The 16699-nt window shown below is 41.2% G+C and overlaps 2 protein-coding genes across 5 annotated transcripts in view; one reads left to right on the top strand and one right to left on the bottom strand.

Moving 5' to 3' along the window:
- Positions 1 to 7455, top strand: part of wdfy4 (WDFY family member 4) — a 38273-nt gene extending 30818 nt beyond the window's left edge. For all 4 annotated transcript variants that reach the window (XM_047603334.1, XM_047603332.1, XM_047603333.1 and 1 more), the window contains 10 exons: positions 176 to 267; positions 1418 to 1627; positions 1729 to 1849; positions 3123 to 3280; positions 3727 to 3885; positions 3965 to 4144; positions 4715 to 4897; positions 5355 to 5442; positions 6116 to 6245; positions 6401 to 7455. In XM_047603334.1, the coding sequence (XP_047459290.1) occupies positions 176 to 267; positions 1418 to 1627; positions 1729 to 1849; positions 3123 to 3280; positions 3727 to 3885; positions 3965 to 4144; positions 4715 to 4897; positions 5355 to 5442; positions 6116 to 6245; positions 6401 to 6464 (1385 nt within the window). In that variant the 3' untranslated portion in view covers positions 6465 to 7455. The remainder of the gene's footprint in view (positions 1 to 175; positions 268 to 1417; positions 1628 to 1728; positions 1850 to 3122; positions 3281 to 3726; positions 3886 to 3964; positions 4145 to 4714; positions 4898 to 5354; positions 5443 to 6115; positions 6246 to 6400) is intronic.
- Positions 7456 to 9255: 1800 nt separating this feature from the next.
- Positions 9256 to 16115, bottom strand: vstm4a (V-set and transmembrane domain containing 4a). The gene is made up of 8 exons (XM_047602231.1): positions 15891 to 16115; positions 14335 to 14787; positions 11657 to 11710; positions 11458 to 11565; positions 11330 to 11363; positions 11016 to 11164; positions 10641 to 10708; positions 9256 to 9837 (listed from the first exon to the last, which is right to left on the bottom strand). Exons 1-8 carry the CDS (start codon positions 15937 to 15939, stop codon positions 9685 to 9687), a joined length of 1068 nt encoding a protein of 355 aa, XP_047458187.1. The 5' UTR covers positions 15940 to 16115; the 3' UTR covers positions 9256 to 9684.
- Between the last annotated feature and the right edge of the window lie 584 nt (positions 16116 to 16699).

Genomic DNA, 16699 nt, shown 5'->3' with positions numbered 1-16699 from the left:
ATGTATTGTTGTTTTTAATACAAATATATTTACTAGCAGTTTTATTTTTTTTAGGTATATGTGAAATTCCCCCTTCATAAACCATTGACCTTGCTCTTCCTTTTGTTCGTACTCCACTTGTCCCTCCTCCTCCTCTTCTTCGAACTCATGTCGCTCTGCATATGTGTCTTTGCAGGACGTATGGAGGATGGTACTGCTCTGGGAGATGTCGAGCTGCCTCCGTGGGCGAAAGGTGACCCCCAGGAGTTCATTAGAGTCCATCGAGAGGTCAGTGACTCCTGAACCCGATCAAGTCTGTTCCAATTGGCCGCCTCGGTTTGTCACATTCACCGCCTTTTCCCATAAGGCTTAATAATGTTTGTCAATACTTGCAGATGCATGTATGCATACAGAAGATGCACTGTCTTTGTATTTCCAAACAAACATCCAGTGTACACATCTCACTGCAGTAGTGTTGACTGCCATTAGTTCACGTTCATTCTCTTTACCACAGTGAGTGTCTTATTCATCAGGTTCTTTCTGAAGGCCGTGTTTGTCTCACGGAGTTTGGTTCAGTTACATTCATTTGGTACTAACTGTTTCCAAATATAATGAACATTTGTTTTCCTTATCAATAAATGCATGAAAAGGCTTGTATCTGATGCTGAGATGACAGACACTGAAGAACAACAAGCCCATTTAACAGACTTTCTCTTTTTCATAATGCCATTTTTTTCTGTTGTTTATGAGTTGAATATTCTCTCTATTCTCAGCTCTTTCTTCTCTTTTCCTCTGTGGGGTTATTGTATATTTCTCCCCTTTCTCACTGTTAGTCTGATTTCTTCAGTGTGACCCTCCCCTTTCCCACTCCTGGGGCATCTGTGATGGTTATCACTCTGTAATCTACTGAACCACTCATATTGTCTACCATTCTCATAAAATTAGTGACTTCAGAAGATTGTTTTTTTTCTTCCACGGTCAAATTAACTGAGGACAATATATCCTTGTTATACTGTTTTCAGGTTTCTGTTCTTCTGGGATGGGTTTATTAAGATTTGGTACTAGGATATATAGCTGGTCATAATGCCCACTTTTCCTCATTAACTCTTCAAAACCAATCTCTGGCTAATTCTACCCAAATCTTTCTTTAATTCTAACGTGGGGATGGGCTCATAACACAGCTGTTCACCTTCCTGCTGTTCTAGACTTCTAAATTGACTTTTGGAAGATATCCTGTACTACCTGAATAATTTGATAGGCCGTGCGGTCTCAGAGAAGTTTTGTGTACTCTAAACTCTCATATTAACAGCGTGACTAATGGTTTTGGGCCGACTATAATAACAACATGTGCTGCACATACCGCGTTGAGGAATTTTGCCGCATTACTTGACTTGTTGGGTTTAGTTTGTGGAACAACTTCCTGCTTGTTTCGTGTTAGGCCCTGGAAAGCGAATACGTGAACTCCCACATCCACCTGTGGATCGACCTTATTTTTGGATTCCGACAACAAGGTCCGGCTGCCGTGGAAAGTGTGAACACGTTCCACCCTTACTTCTACGCCCAGAGTAGCCGACAGCATGCTAAGGACCCTGTCATCAAGAGCACGATCTTGGGATATGTCAGCAACTTTGGGCAGGTTCCCAAACAGGTAAAAAGATCGTGCAAATAGCTGATTCTTGCATGTAGGAGCATCTCATTGTTTTTAATAAATAATCACTCTTGGGTGAATTTTCGATGTCTTCACTATAGCTCTTCACCAAGCCCCATCCGCCTCGCAGTGGCTCTAAGAAAGAAGGGTCACCGCCATCCCACCCGACTCCATTTTTTTTCAGACTGGATAAACTGAAGTCTACTGCACAGCCATTCAGAGGTACAGCTATAGTATAAAAAGAAGCTCAGACAGTGTTTAAGATATGTTGATGGTAAATGTTTTTCATTTTGGGGTTAAATGAAAAGATATAAACCATTGTCAGCTCTTTTCATAAATATAGAGTTTTATAAACTGAAATTGTGCACCTCCCCTAAAACTGGTTTACTGGAACTAATCACGTATAACATGGAATTGAGCTAATTTTGGCAGTGGTCTCAATGATTTTTTTTTCCTTTCATTAGACAGATCCTGCTAATTGGCTGCAGGCCATAGCTTCACATTTAGTGAACTCACAGCTCAGTTGTTCAGACTATTCCTCTAAAGTAAAATAGAATAAAACCTTAATATAATGTAGCCTTGTAAGTGAGATATATATTTCCAAACGACTGAATAACGATTAATATTTTCTGCTGACTAAACTAAATGTAATTAATTATAGTCACCTACTATTTTGCGTTGTTGCTCTTTTGTTTTATTTTATAGCATTTGATGTCAATTATTATACACATTTTGTACCCAGGTCTCAAGGGAATGGTTGAAGCGGAGTGAAAATGTCCATAGTTTAATTTACACTACAGAGGGGTAGAAGGAGCTATCTGTTAGAGCTACAATATGGAGATGACTCTTCCGCTGAGCCCTACTTAATAATCTGAATATCCCTACAGGCCCACTGAGGGAGAGGAGATGAATCTGCGAATGCTCAGGGAGAGATTCCTGCATATTACATTTCATATTAAATCTTAGAGTGTCTGATCTGATCAATAAGCAGATAGAGATGAATAGGAGGAAGAAGGCTAAGACTAATGCAGACAGAACTTCTTTCTGGGGATTTTAGAAGCAGAACTGGCAATGGGATGTAATGATTTTTGCCTGTTCCTGCATGAATAGGTCAATTACAGGTGCAATTACAGCCTCTCCCTCTCACTGCCTCGCCCTCGTATAAACTCGGATATTTAAACCTTTATACTGTCCAGGATGCAGGTGTCCTCCTAGGACTAAGGCTCAGCTTCCTTATTGTAACCTGGGAATAACCATTTTAATTGCCCAGTTTTCTGTGGTCAGTTTAATGAAATTCTTTATAAGTTTACAGAGCTGCCAAACTCTTTAATGTGATGTTTTCTGAAGAGTCATTATCTTTATTTGGCCGGGCAGGTTTATGCGGGAACATAAATGCAGAATGAGGTCACCCCTTTTGTGTGCATAAGGTCTGACTGACGCTTTTTATTTTTATTTTTTAATAACCCTCCGATCACTGCTCTCCACCTTGCTGCAGAGCTGCAGAGAGGCCCGGTCGGTCAGATTCTGTGCCTGGAGAAAGAGGTCCTGGTCCTGGAGAGAAACCGGCTCCTCCTGTCCCCTCAGATGGGCTGCTTCTTCAGCTGGGGATTCCCGGACAACAGCTGTGCCTTTGGGAACTATGCCAAAGAAAAGGTTTGTATATGGGGATATTGAGTAAATGAGTTTATTGCATTATCTGACAACTTTCCAGTTGCATAAATTAAATAAAAATTAAGCAAAATTCTATTCCAACAAAATTATTGGGCATATAAGATTATTTATTTTTTTCATTTGAGAATAAAGAAACTTAAAAATAACGGTGTTATTATGAACTTTCTTTAATTTAGATTTAAAGTACTTTCAAATTCAGTAGCACAATAGTTTAACAGCCACAATTGCATCATATGATCTGATGAAAGCCCATTAAATGGAGCATTTAGTTCAAGCAGTGCTAACTCATTGTTCTTTAATTAGTCTGAATCCTCTTTTTCTGCATTAAAAATGTCTGATGTCAGATATTTTTACAAAAGGATTGAAAGTCACTAATAGGCGCATTACCACTGCGTAATTATGACTGACGCACACATGTCCATCTGTAGATCTTTGCAGTGTGTGAGAGTTTGTGCGACTGGGGCGAGACGTTGTGCGCCGCCTGCCCCAACCCTACGACCATCGTCACCGCAGGGAGCAGCACTGTGGTTTGTGTGTGGGACGTCGCAGTCACCAAGGACAAACTCACCCACATGAAACTCAGACAGGTTAGTGTGTCTGCATGTTTTGTCTGCTCTGGAGACTTAACCGCACTGACCCCACCACTGACCCCGCGATTGTTCTCAGCCGTTGTACGGTCACACAGACGCAGTGACGTGCCTGGCTGTGTCTGAGGTCCACAGCGTAATGGTGAGTGGCTCCCGTGACCTCACCTGCATCCTGTGGGACTTGGAGGAGTTGAGTTACATCACCCAGTTAGTGGGACACACAACCAGCGTCTCTGCACTGACTATCAACGAAGTGACTGTAAGTTCATCTTGTTTATTAATGTCTTTCTTCTTCTTCTTCTTCTTCTTCTTCTTTTTCTCCAACATTTTTCAGGCCAAGGACCCCAAACTGACAGAGAGATTAAATAGGGACCCCCTACCTATTATATGTGCTCTGTATTAAACTCAGCCTAGTGCTATTTATAAATATATATTTTTATTATCATTTTGCATTCAATATTAAGCTATTAAAATAACACAAAGGTTTTTATTTCAAACATCTGCAACAGTAGTTACACATTTTTTAAAAAACGTATAAAAATGTCTAATCAACTAAATATTTTGCAACCCCCCCTGTAGTACCTCCACGGACCCCCTAGGGGGCGCGGACTCCCTGTCGAAGATCTATGATCTATTCGCTAAACCTGTCTTTCCTCTGTCGTATATGTTTTTTGTCTTCCTGTCATCACGTTGTTCACCTTTACTCGGCAACACAACACGAGGAAGGGAGGATTCTCACTGCTGACAACCTGCATATCCTCTTTTTTTTTTCTTTTTTTTTTTTTTGTGCTCCACTTTTGAGCGTAAACACTATGTTACTCTGTCCAAGGGAGACATTGTGTCATGTTCGGGACCTCTGCTGTACCTGTGGACCATGAAGGGCCAGCTGGTGGCCTGCACTGACACTTCCTGCGGCCCTCAGGCTGACATCCTGTGTGTTCGCTTCACACAGTGGCACGTGTGGGACAACAGGAACGTTGTTGTCACGGGCTGCGCGGACGGCATCATACGGGTGAGGTTTTTTTTTTGTATAATAATAACGGAAATAACAATGCCTGTCTTGGAGTTGTTTGATGGCAGCTCCTGGTAGTGGAAGAGTTTTTGCTTTGTTTTTATACAGTTTGTACAGTATTCAGCTGTGGCAGTCATTACTTTGATATTAGCCTCATAGGTACCAGCTTGGATGTCCATCAAGCTATTAATATGAGCATATGGGTTTTGTGTGTGACTGTTTTTGCTTAGAATTAATATAAGCATATGTTGCCTCTTTGCAATCAAAGCTGTAAACTCTGAATTGTGCTTCCCTTGGGAATGGGTGCCCGTGCTCACACACAAACGCTATCATTACTTTATTATTACGCTGAGTGTGTGTGGGGTGTGTGCGCGCGCCGGGTGCGTATGTGAGTGTGTTTGTTATTATGTTGAATTATGTCTATGATTTTGCTACTCGTTATGTGTCTCTCATATAGATATGGAGGACAGAGTACACCAAAACACAATTACCTGGCCCTCCAGAAGAGCCCGTGTCCCCAGGGCAAGACCAAGCAGAGAGAGACGGTAATGTTACCCGCTGTAGGACAGGATATGCATGTAGATGTTGTATGTATAACAGCTAAGATGATGAGAGTGGCTGACAGTGACAAAACTGTGAAGGCAACCGTGCAAAAAGACATGATGCCCTGTTTTTAGTGTTAAAAAAAAAACAAACACTGCTATCTAATTAGATAAGTCCTTAAGTGTGAGATGATTATTTTTAACCGCTCATCTCAGAGCTAGACACCAGGCTTTCCAGATGAGAGCTTGTAATTCTTACCCTATCCCTCACTAGCATTAGGGCTAGCAGAAATTATGTTGTTATAAAGTTATTAAACATAGAGGCAGTAAACACTGATGAGTAATTCTGCTGACGTGTGTGTGCGTGTATAATTTAGAAAGCAATAATACCCAGATCCAATTTGGCATACGTTGGTTACAGCCTCGCGTCACCTCATAGGAGTATTATGCTTTCCAATTACATTGAGACAAGTCTTTACGTAACGCGGAAGAATTTATATTTGAGGGATTTTTTTGCCTTTTTACAGCCTACTGACTGCAGATGAACACTGTGTTAATGCGTGATTTAGTTTATTGTTTTTTTTCTGTGTGTGTGTGTTCGCCTTTGAGGTCATATCTTAGAGGCAACTTATCAGTAGGAAATGGATGTTAACGTATTGTCATGACGAATTCACAGTGAGCAGCTCATGTCGGGTTAAAAGCTGGGAGAGACGTCTGGTGTTATGTCAAGAGCTGAACAGAAACCAGTATGTGTCACAACGCCGCGCCAAAAATAATCCAGCCATCACAGCACTGGCCATGTCCAGGTACAGTAAATATCATGCACGCATGACAGAGTTGAGATTCATGATTAATAACTGATTAATTGAATTTGAGATGAGTCTGAGTTACATGGATTGTGTATGAATATTATTGGAGGCTTTTACAACAAAATTCATTTACGTTTCCATCCTCTTTGCAGGACTCATGCCACTCTTTTGGCAGGAGATGCCTGGGGCAGAGTTTTCACCTGGGTCTGTGAGTGAGAGGGGCAGAGTTTGAGCACAAATCATACCTCTAGACACTATTTCAGTCCTTACTTTATCCTCTGACAGATGCTCAGTCCTAACTGAGCTAAACAGCAAGGCGTGCTTTAATTCAGCACATTTGTCTGGACATTCACAGAAGAACAATGTTACAATATTTGGTACATTCAAAGTACAATATTTACCTCCTACATGAATATTTAATTCTGTACTCTTGTGTAAATAATGAATTTGAACACACTTGAATAAAATTATTGATATTTGCCTAAATCCTGCCCTGTGACTCTCCTTTAATTATAACTGGGAACTTAGTCGGTCAAGATTTGATCTAAAGCCACTGAGGGGAACTAAAGGTGAACAGGAGACTGGCTTAAAGTTGAATAAACTACTGAATGAGAGGAAAACATTCATTTGTACAGCCATTTAAAGTGAAAGCAAGAGTAAATCGTGAGAAGCATGCAAACTCAGCCAACGTTTCCTTTACAGCTTTTGATAATATTACAGAGTTTATTTCCCTGGATGTGCACACCATGCATCCACTATCGTAAAGCATATGGCATGTACACATGTCAGCATACTATGCTGTGAGGACTGTAATGTTTGGCTTTGGTGAATGTTTGTGGCGTGGACAACCCAGGATGTTTAGTTAGATGTGAATCGTTTATAGGCCTTTGTTGTTTGTCACAATGTGTTTTCAATTTGCTTTGTAATGTGGCATTGAGTGCTTTCTTGTACCATAATCGTCCCTCAGTTTAATGTGATCATGTAAATTATGTGTGTTGTGGGTGATGTAAAATGTTTTTGTGTTTGTTGAGGTATTTTTTCTGCTTATAACAGTTTTGTTTTGTTTTTTTGCATGTGTTTATGGTTACCTGAGGAGAGAGATGCCATTTTAGCAACACAGTGTTCAGTGTGTAATCACTGACATAAATTATAGACACTCTTAAAATAGTGCACACACCTTATAATAAATAATGCTATATTGTGGAAATAGTGGAAGCTTGTTCATTTTCTTTCTCCTGCTTGCTCTCCTATGCACATGCACCACTCCTCTGTATCATAAAGGAAGAGGTCTCTCTCTTTAACCTTTGTGTGTGTGGCTAATTGTGCTAAGTGGAGTAGCTTAATAGAGTGGAAAATAGTCCTCATAATTTTCCCAGAGAGCGAGCAATGACCTTCTCTAAAGACAACGGCCATCTCCATTCTCTCTACACCGCTGGTTTTATGATATGAAATGTCAAACCACTGGGTTCCTCAGAATAATTAAATCAAATAAATTATTGCACCTAGGCAGAACCATCTTGTAGCCTAACCCAATTATAATGCACTGTAAAGCTAATTATTAACCATGATTACAATTAGTCTAATTTGAATAAATGTAGTCATTAGCAGGTTCATCCCAGTCAGTGAGTATGAACTGTGGGGGAGGATGGTCTCTCGCTCTCGATCTCTCCCACTCGCCAAAGGGAAAGGTGTGGATGTGCATCATTCTCTTCTCCACTCACCTCCATCTTCATCCCATTTTTCACACACTGACCTTCACGAAATGGCCCACACCCTTCACCTTTTCCTAGGTGTGAAGTCTGCGGCATCCAGGATTTATATTTGCTTTTTCTGCCGCATTAATCAGAGAGAGAAATCAGAAGCACATTCTTTGTGCCACCTCTATAACTCCTGGTCTTCTGTTAGAAAATTAAAATCACTTGGAAATGACTGCATTCACTTTCTTGCTGAGAGTTGGAGGAGAAGATTGACTCCACTGCCATATCTCTCTGGTAAACATTAAGCTAGCTGCCAGTTAGGTTAGCTTAGCTTAGCATAAAGTACAGAAAATTGCTACCCTTTCTTTGAAGGATGTCAGAAAACAAATGCTGCCATCACTTCACATGTTCTATTTAATCTGTTTTGTCAGAAAAGATTTTCAACTGATCCACAAGATTTCGGGAAGTTAGTGTTCTCAACAGAGAAACATAAAACTGCCCCATTTTATGCTTTATTTGTACTGATGAAGTAAAAATGCTAAAATGTGTTAATTAACTTCAGGCTTAAGGCTTGTTATGTTCTGTGTTTTTCTTTTTTTTTATGATGCTAAACTAAGCTCCACATATATATATATGTATCTATATATATATATCACAGAACATAGACTGTATATAAATATGGACAATGTGGCCCCACTTCCTTGCATTGGCCAAATTGACATTTCCCGGGGATATGGGTGGCGCCATGTTGCGATTTTGGACTGGGAAATGTTGGATTATACATTGTATTTATTTTTTAAAATTCCAACTCTCACAGTGGCACGGTTCTGCCTTACGGAGTGGTTGGCATGGCAGTTGATGATTGCCATTATGTCACATCCTATAGCTAACTAAAACGGAACTTTCCCACTTATAAATAACATAAATAAACAATAAACATATTGACTATCTAAAATGACTGAAACCATCCAAAAAAAGTCTCATCCACTAACATGGAGTAGGTGGAGCTTATGACCAACACATATTTATATGCAGCCAGACAGCAGGGGGAGCTCTACTTGCTTCGACTTCACATTTGAGGAGGAGATTGACCATCCATATTTATACTGTCTATGTCACAGACACAAAGAAGTGAATTTCAAAATCTCATAGTTTCTTTTACCCCTTCATGTCCTGCTTAGCATTCTTATCATATGCTAAAAGCAGTAAAACGGTTTGTAATATTAGGTTATTACGACCAAGGCTTCTAAGTCCACTTTAAATCGATGGATAGTTAAAAATTGCATTTACGTAAATCAAAGGCTACAGTCTTTGAATGTCATACCCTGGGATATTTATTATATGATGTATTAGTACTGTATAATGTACTGTTGTAAATGCATAATGTAAAGCTGCGTGTTACAGTGCCTTCTGACACTGCAGTTAGAGAACCTGGACCACAGTTTGCTTCCACACAATCTCCTGAGTTTATACTGAATAGTTAATTGTAAGAGCATTCTACAAACATCTGGCTCGCAGGCCAGCGATGCCAGCAAACAAAATAACAGAATTATAAGACCCAAAAACTGCTGTGCTGGAATGAATCTACACAGAGCAAACACAAACCCACATTCATCAACAGATGTGGCATAGTTAGATCCAGAAAACAATGCTAAATATGGATAGTTCATAAATATAGTCCCGTTTCAGTTTGGAGGGCTGAATCTCTGCCTTCATCTTGACACACCAAGTTTTCATGTTTACAGCTGTTTCTCCTGGAAAAGGATCTGAGCGTACACAGTGTCTGGGCTGGAGGGTGCGGGGTCGGGGCTGGAGGCGGTGGGGGGCTCCGGCCTCGGTCTGACCAGCTCCAGCTCTGCATATGTCAGGCTATCTTCTTGTGATACTCGAGGCTAGAGGAGGGACAAAGAAGGGAGATGAACTCTGAAGAATTTAGCTAGGCAGATAAGGTGTCGGAAAAAGTGTTGCACACATATATTGAGAAAGACACTATAAATTTTATTACATGTAAAAGATACATGGAGAGAAACTATTTTGTCAGTATCAAAATTAAGTAGTTTTGTTTCTCTCGTCCTGGTAAACATCACTTCATTGCTACTCGGCAGCAGAAACTATGTGTTTACGGGGACTCTCGGAACATTGAGTTTACTTGGAAAAACATGTGGTACAATAGCAGCCCTATCCAACATGCTTAGATCCTCCTAGTTGCACTAATCCAATCAATATGTTTGTGCAAAAGAAGCGCTTCAATCTCCAGAGCCTTGCTTCACCACAAAATCACAAGAACGGCACTGGTAGAAACACTGATTATCCTCAGTTCGAGCAGTTTTCCTCTGTATGTACTTGTTTGACACTTTTATTGTAGATATAAAACCAATGAAGCACTCTAAATAAATAATTGTGTTTCAGAAGCAATAAAGCTAAATAGAATTATCAAGCTCATAACTGAATGAAGAGACGGCAATAAACTCCTGTAGACAATCACACAGTCGTGAAACAAATTCCCCCTTGCATGTATCCCAATAACAAATCTGCTCATGGAAAAAAAAAAAATTAAAAAAAAAATGTTTTCAAAACATTAACAAATAAATTCTGAAGGTATTAAGTTGCTATGTGTCATACATGACTTTTATAGCAGCAGTAGTGGATGCACTTTAGGTCACGTTCTTGTCAGATGGGTGAGAACCAGACTTACGGTTGCAGATCTCCTTGGCTGAGTCTTCAACCTTCTGGGCTTCTGCGGTCTCTTTGCAGCAACGGGCACTGAGAAAAAGAGACGAGCTTAATTGAGTCAAAACAGCAGCCGGGAGAGATGAACCGGCAAACATGATTGTGTGGTTGAAGTCGAAATTTTCCTTCACGACCGATTTATATTAAAGGTAACTGAGGTGTTGTTTAGAACAGAAGGAAGAGATCTGCTCTGCTGTTTCCCGCTTTCTGTCCGTGTTCATTGTATTTGACAATATATCAGGTTTTCAGGTTGTTAAATTCTCAGACTGATTAACGAAGTCATGAGCAGTCATCGGGGAGTGATATCTGCCACCATCCAGCTCTCAGAATATGTCTTTACCTTTGGGTGGTATGTGCAGTGGTGGCTCTTCAGGTAGTTTAGGTGGAGTCACTGGTACTCTTCTGTCCATTTTCTGTTTTGTGATTCTCCTTTGTGCTCTCGGGGAGGAACTGGAGGAACTTCCAGAGCTAGTTACTGTCTCTCCTGAGCTGCATGGATAAAAGATATTGCATTTTAATTAGGGCTTCAGCTAACAGTCTAACAATACAACACTAAATATGTTTATTTAACAAGTTATTTTAAAACAAATCAGCAGCAAATCCTCACATTTAAGGTGATAATGTTTAATAAAACAAAAAGAGACATACTAGTACCTGCTTTCTGGACACTTGACTAGAAGGTAACTGGCTGTGGGGAAAATGAGAACAAAGGACATGTTGGCTTAATAAGCTTGCTTTGGAAAAAAATGTGTTTAATGGAAAAAGACAAATGACGACTTCACCTTTGAGTCTGTGTCTTCTGTGGAAATACTGGCACGTTAGGACAAGCGTGAACATGAAGATGGACAGCAAGCCCAACGAGCAGATTAACACGGCGCACAGGTACACATCTAAAGACGGACCAGCATAAAAGCATCAACTAATATGAAATCGGGACTGATGTACAGTTATCTGGCAGAAGTTTATAATTAAAAACAGTACCTGCGAATAAAAGCCACAGTCCGTCACCGCTACTCTCCTCAGGGGTAAAGTGCACTGGAGAAACGATTGTTAAAGGAAAGAAGAAAAAAAAAACATCAGCACAAACGTTACAAGAAGGATAGAAAACTGTGCCCAGACTAAGCATCTTCTTAAATTACTTGTGTCTGAGGGCACTGACCAAACACAGCAGACGGCATCAGTGGTTCCCAGAAATATCCAAACCACTGTCATGAAGGGAGAGTCTGCTGTGGCATCAGCCAAACCTGCCACACACACACACATGTACACACAGGCCTGGCAGCATTGTTGTTCTTGGGCAGTGATTGGGGGGTTCCCGTCCGCCTCTTTTTTTTTTTTTTTTTTTTTGGCAACTTCACAGCTGTCTTAATGCAACAGTTTACTTTGTGTTCTTACTAGCGAGAAAAAAAGAAAACAAATAAGGAAGTTGCTGTGGCTTGTGTGGGTCAGGGTTATTTAGGAAGAGGTTGAGGACGCATTACGTTGTCTCCGCTCACCATAATGAGATTTTAATATGTCATTTACTCATAGGTTGATATATATTAATAAGACATGATGCGATATCAGCTCTAATTGACTTCTAGCCCGTTTCGAGACCACTGCACTGCCTGCTAAACTGTCAGATGTGTCTCTCAGTGCCTCATAATTAATGTGGAGGCAACAAATGGCTTTTAGTGTTGTGACCAAACACGAAAAACTGTTTTGAAATGGATCAAAACGGTCTCATGTGTGTCAGTGATCTGCTCAATTAGATTTTGTCTTTTGTTGGCATTGTCATAAAGATATAATTCAATCCTGTGGTAATCGCCCAAATTAGAGCCGATCTGATTATGTTTTGGTTCTGTTTTTGGCTTCTTTAAATTATTTGTTCTTATGTGGTCTACCCACTTTTAACCAGAAACGAACAAATAACGACAACCTAAGAAAAATACAACAAGACAGACGGTGGAAGGCAAGACGACAGGCTACATTTAGTGGGCATCTCTTCGTAATGGGAGCTGTTAACATTCAAGCTAATGGAAGAAAACCTCACTTCTGACTAGACTCACTGTGGTTAACCTCAATCAAACCCAACATTTGATCATTGCAACTAGCTCGAGGTCATCAGGTTGGCCGTTGGGGTGTTACTGGATGTACACATGCTCTGTAGACCGACCGTCTGTGCACTGCTTTTCATGAGCTGAAAACCATCAGGTACAGATTTAGGATCATCTGCTTTTAAGATCTTGACCTGGAAAAAATGGCAACCCACTGACACCGGCAAGGTTGTGAACCTGAAGCTGCAAATCACCTGTATCTAATAATTTTTCATTTTAAAGTACAGCTCATGTTACCAATTCAGATAAGCAGCAGAAAGCACTCAGACCTTACATGTAAACAACTATAGTTAGGATTTAGAGATGTGTATGTGTGTGCGTGTGTGTTTATGCAAAATCTTTTAAGTAAAAATACTCTGTGAAATGTGCAGAGTGAGGGGTTCCCTAGATTACATTTTTTCCCTCTTTGTTTACCCTTACTATATAATGTCAGCTCTTGTGTTTCTGGTTCTGTGGTCAATGCATGTCGGAGATGCCTGAGGTTGTGTGGCTTCCTTAGTGGGACCTTGCCCTGAGTGCAGGGCAGGGCGTTGTCATATGGCTCTGTTTGACTTAAAATTGCATTTTTTTTCTTCTTCTTCCATAAAGCCAGTGAAAAGGTAAACTGGGAAATGGGCAGCCACATCAAAGCACAGTACAGCAGCATCATGTGTCTCTAGAGAACCTTGCGGCACGTCCCGCTGACCATCAGTCAATCAGCAAAGACTTGTACTCATCCAAAGAAGTGTTTGTGATTGCAGATTCGTTTTTCGCCACGTTTGCTGTTGATTTCTGCAGGAACCTCGGCGCAGACTAAACAGTTTGCAACTGAATTCTCCAGTAAATTTCCTCCTGAGGCTCGCATAAAAGCAAACCCAGAATGCTGACGTCACGTATTTCGAAGTTTATGAACGTTGCCAGCTCAGCAACGCTCTACCTTCTACTCCTTACACAGAGGGTGATATTGTTGAGTGCGGTTTGGCTGTGTGAGCTCATTGTTTTGACATGGAAATGCCAGAAGATTGGGGTCACTCTCAAGCACACAGGCGCTACCTAATGCGTGCAGTTCAGACAGAGTCCGAAAATGCACGCAACGCCTTTCCATTTGATCTGTATTCTTTTGTGAAAACTTTTGCCTCTTGTATCTGGGGGGTTTCATTGCCAGATAACATCGACAGCGTGACTCAGTTGCACGAATGCGGCTGCAACGGAATTCCGTGGAAAACATGAGTGTTGTGAAAAAGCTTTAAAAGGAAAGTTCTGTGTGTGTGCAATTTTGCTTTTTTCGCCATGTAATTGTGGCAAATGGCCTCTTTACTTGCCTGCCTTAACAAAGTGAAGGTTAAAACTGATGGTAATAAATTATGTTGTAATGAGCTGACAAAAGACTAAAATATTAATGCTGTCTGACTCCACTAGAAATCATCTTTTGGCTTTCTCTCACCAGGGGACGCTTTGCTTTGACAACTTGCTTATGGAAGGACAGTCTAGGATGTTTGAGAAAGGGTCTGAAACCTTTAACTAGTGAGAAATCAGCCAAATAGATATGGAGAGGAGAGGGATTTAGAGTGCACCTCTAGTTACCTGTCAGCTGCGTGGTGCTGGTGCCATTGGAGGATGCTCTCCACGTGTTTCTGTGTTTGCGGATCTCCTGAACTTTACAGGTGTAAAAGCCCTGGTCCATCCCCATCACATTAAAAATCCGCAAACGGTACACCTCGCCCTCGGTTTCCTCGTGCAGACGGAACTTTGGCTGGGGGAACCGGCGGGTGTAGTTCCCGTACATCTTCAGTTTTTTTATGCCAATCTTCACAATCAGAAACTGGGGGGGCACGGGCGCAGGTGGAGAGGGCAGTGGAAAGGACGGAGGAGGCGCGAGAGTAGGAGCGGCAAGGGGAGAAAAGAACCAGCGAAGGATGAGGACGCTGTTGCTTCTCTTCCTTTGAGATACCAGGCAGGACAACGTCAAGTTGTCTTTCTCTGTTACAATGAGAACAGGCCCAGGGGTGACTGTCACATTCAGGGCGTAACATACCTCTGTTGACAAAAAGCACAAACGGTACATGTTATTAACGTAGTTTATTTTATTTGATGTGTTGTTTTGCATGCACATACAGCGCAAATGTGTATTCCATCTTTTTTTTTAACTCCAAAACATAGCTTTTTTATGTCCACTCACAGAAAGCTATGATCTGCTAACTTGTGTGACTCCTCCCTGTTGTTTTTTTTTAAATTAGTAATTAACTTGAGTTGGTCATGTGCCACACATGGAAAAGTCTGAGTTCATCTTTACAAGATGTTTGATTTCCTGCCAATTAAACACAATTGTAGAATTTAGACAAAGCAAGTTTATGTGCACATCCACAGTGGCTGCTTGGATTTGTGCTGTCAGAGCTCAAACTATCACCGACTCCATGTGTCCTTCCATCATGAGATGGGAATTCAGTCTGTTTCTGCAGGGAAGAATAAAAAAAAAACCTAAAAGAGATGTGAAGTCTGGACACAATATGTGTGATTAGACAGGCGAGGAGAAGCTACAGGTGGGAAACATCCGTCCTCAGCACGGTACAACCCGACTCCGGCAAAGAGAAACACAACAAGATAACAGGGACCATCTGGTCTCCCATGCTGCCTAGCTGTTTTTTTTTTCTTTCTTTTTTTGTTTGTTGTTGTGCTAGTTGGGGAATCTCCCTCAGGGTCTCTAGGCTCTGTCCTACTCTATTTATTGTGACTACAAAAGCAACTGAAATGAACATAACCCACAGCCGAACATGACAAAAAGATTATAGGGCAGGAGAGATGAGTTGTTGGTTTATTATATGGCAGTTTATAGAACGCAAATTACACTGAGTTTTCCCCTGATCACAGAGAACAAACTTACTTAACTTAACAACTGGTTGGATTTTAAACAAAGGTTTCCAGTAATATAACAATGAATGCACTTGCAAATGTTGGCGAACAATGATAATGACAAAGAGGCGTTGTTCTTGTATACGTAACTTTACTTAAGTGCTAAAGTTCAATAACAAATTAAAACCTCTAATATCTGGCTGACTGCGTTAATTCTCGCAAGACGTTCTTTCTGTCTTGCCTGTTTGTTTTGTTGTTAGTAGATACTGTGGTAAACAAGGTAAACTTACCTGTAACCAGAGCCTTAGTCAGGACAAGGACCACTATAGAGAAGTACATTTTCCACAGTCAGCGAATCCATAAACCCAGACAACTGCACAGCACTTACACAAGCAGCTACATTCAAAACAGAGCCTGACTGCACAGCCCACCAGAGCCCTTACCCACCATTAACTCTTCTCCTCTTTCTCCTCTTTTCTGTGTAATATGAAACAGTAAAGGCTCTGTTCTCACTTAGAAACTCCCACTCTCTCCCAGTGCTCTCACTCTCCCCCTGACTGTCTCTCTCTCTCTCTCTCTTTTTCTCTGTGTGTCCTGCAAAACGTAGGAAATGTCATTTCCTGTATTTCTGTGAGTGAGTTTTGGACCGTGGCCCAAAACCCCAGAGCTCTAAAAGAGATGATCAGGTCTCATGGTCAGTGTGTGTGTGTGCGTCAGTCACGCTGAGCATATGCACCAAAGTGCTGAACATGCATTTCCATCATCTACGTTACTCTAACAATGAGGGGATAATAGTCATCTTGCGTCTCCCAGTAAGGCTTACAAAGACATACGCTGATGTTTGAGCTGTGTATTTTTGTGTCTGTATGCATTTCCGCAGATGTGCATGCGTCTGTGTGAGCTGGGACCTCTCCCTGTCTAGCTGCTGGACAGAGTGGCATGGGCTTGTCTCTGGCTGTGGTTGTCAGGCTGTCCCAGTGGTATGAAGCCTGCTGCTTTATTGGGCAGGCTAAACTGCTGAGGCAGGGCTTCTGCTGGCGCTTTGAGCTCTGCCAAAGCCAAATGGAATTACACAACAAGATTTAACCCCTTCAAGCTG

The sequence above is a fragment of the Mugil cephalus genome, chromosome 13 (genome assembly GCF_022458985.1).
Source record: "Mugil cephalus isolate CIBA_MC_2020 chromosome 13, CIBA_Mcephalus_1.1, whole genome shotgun sequence".
In the NCBI taxonomy this organism is placed as follows: Eukaryota; Metazoa; Chordata; class Actinopteri; order Mugiliformes; family Mugilidae; genus Mugil; species Mugil cephalus.
Note: the sequence above shows the minus strand (reverse complement) of the source record. Positions and strands in the feature narration are given on the sequence as shown.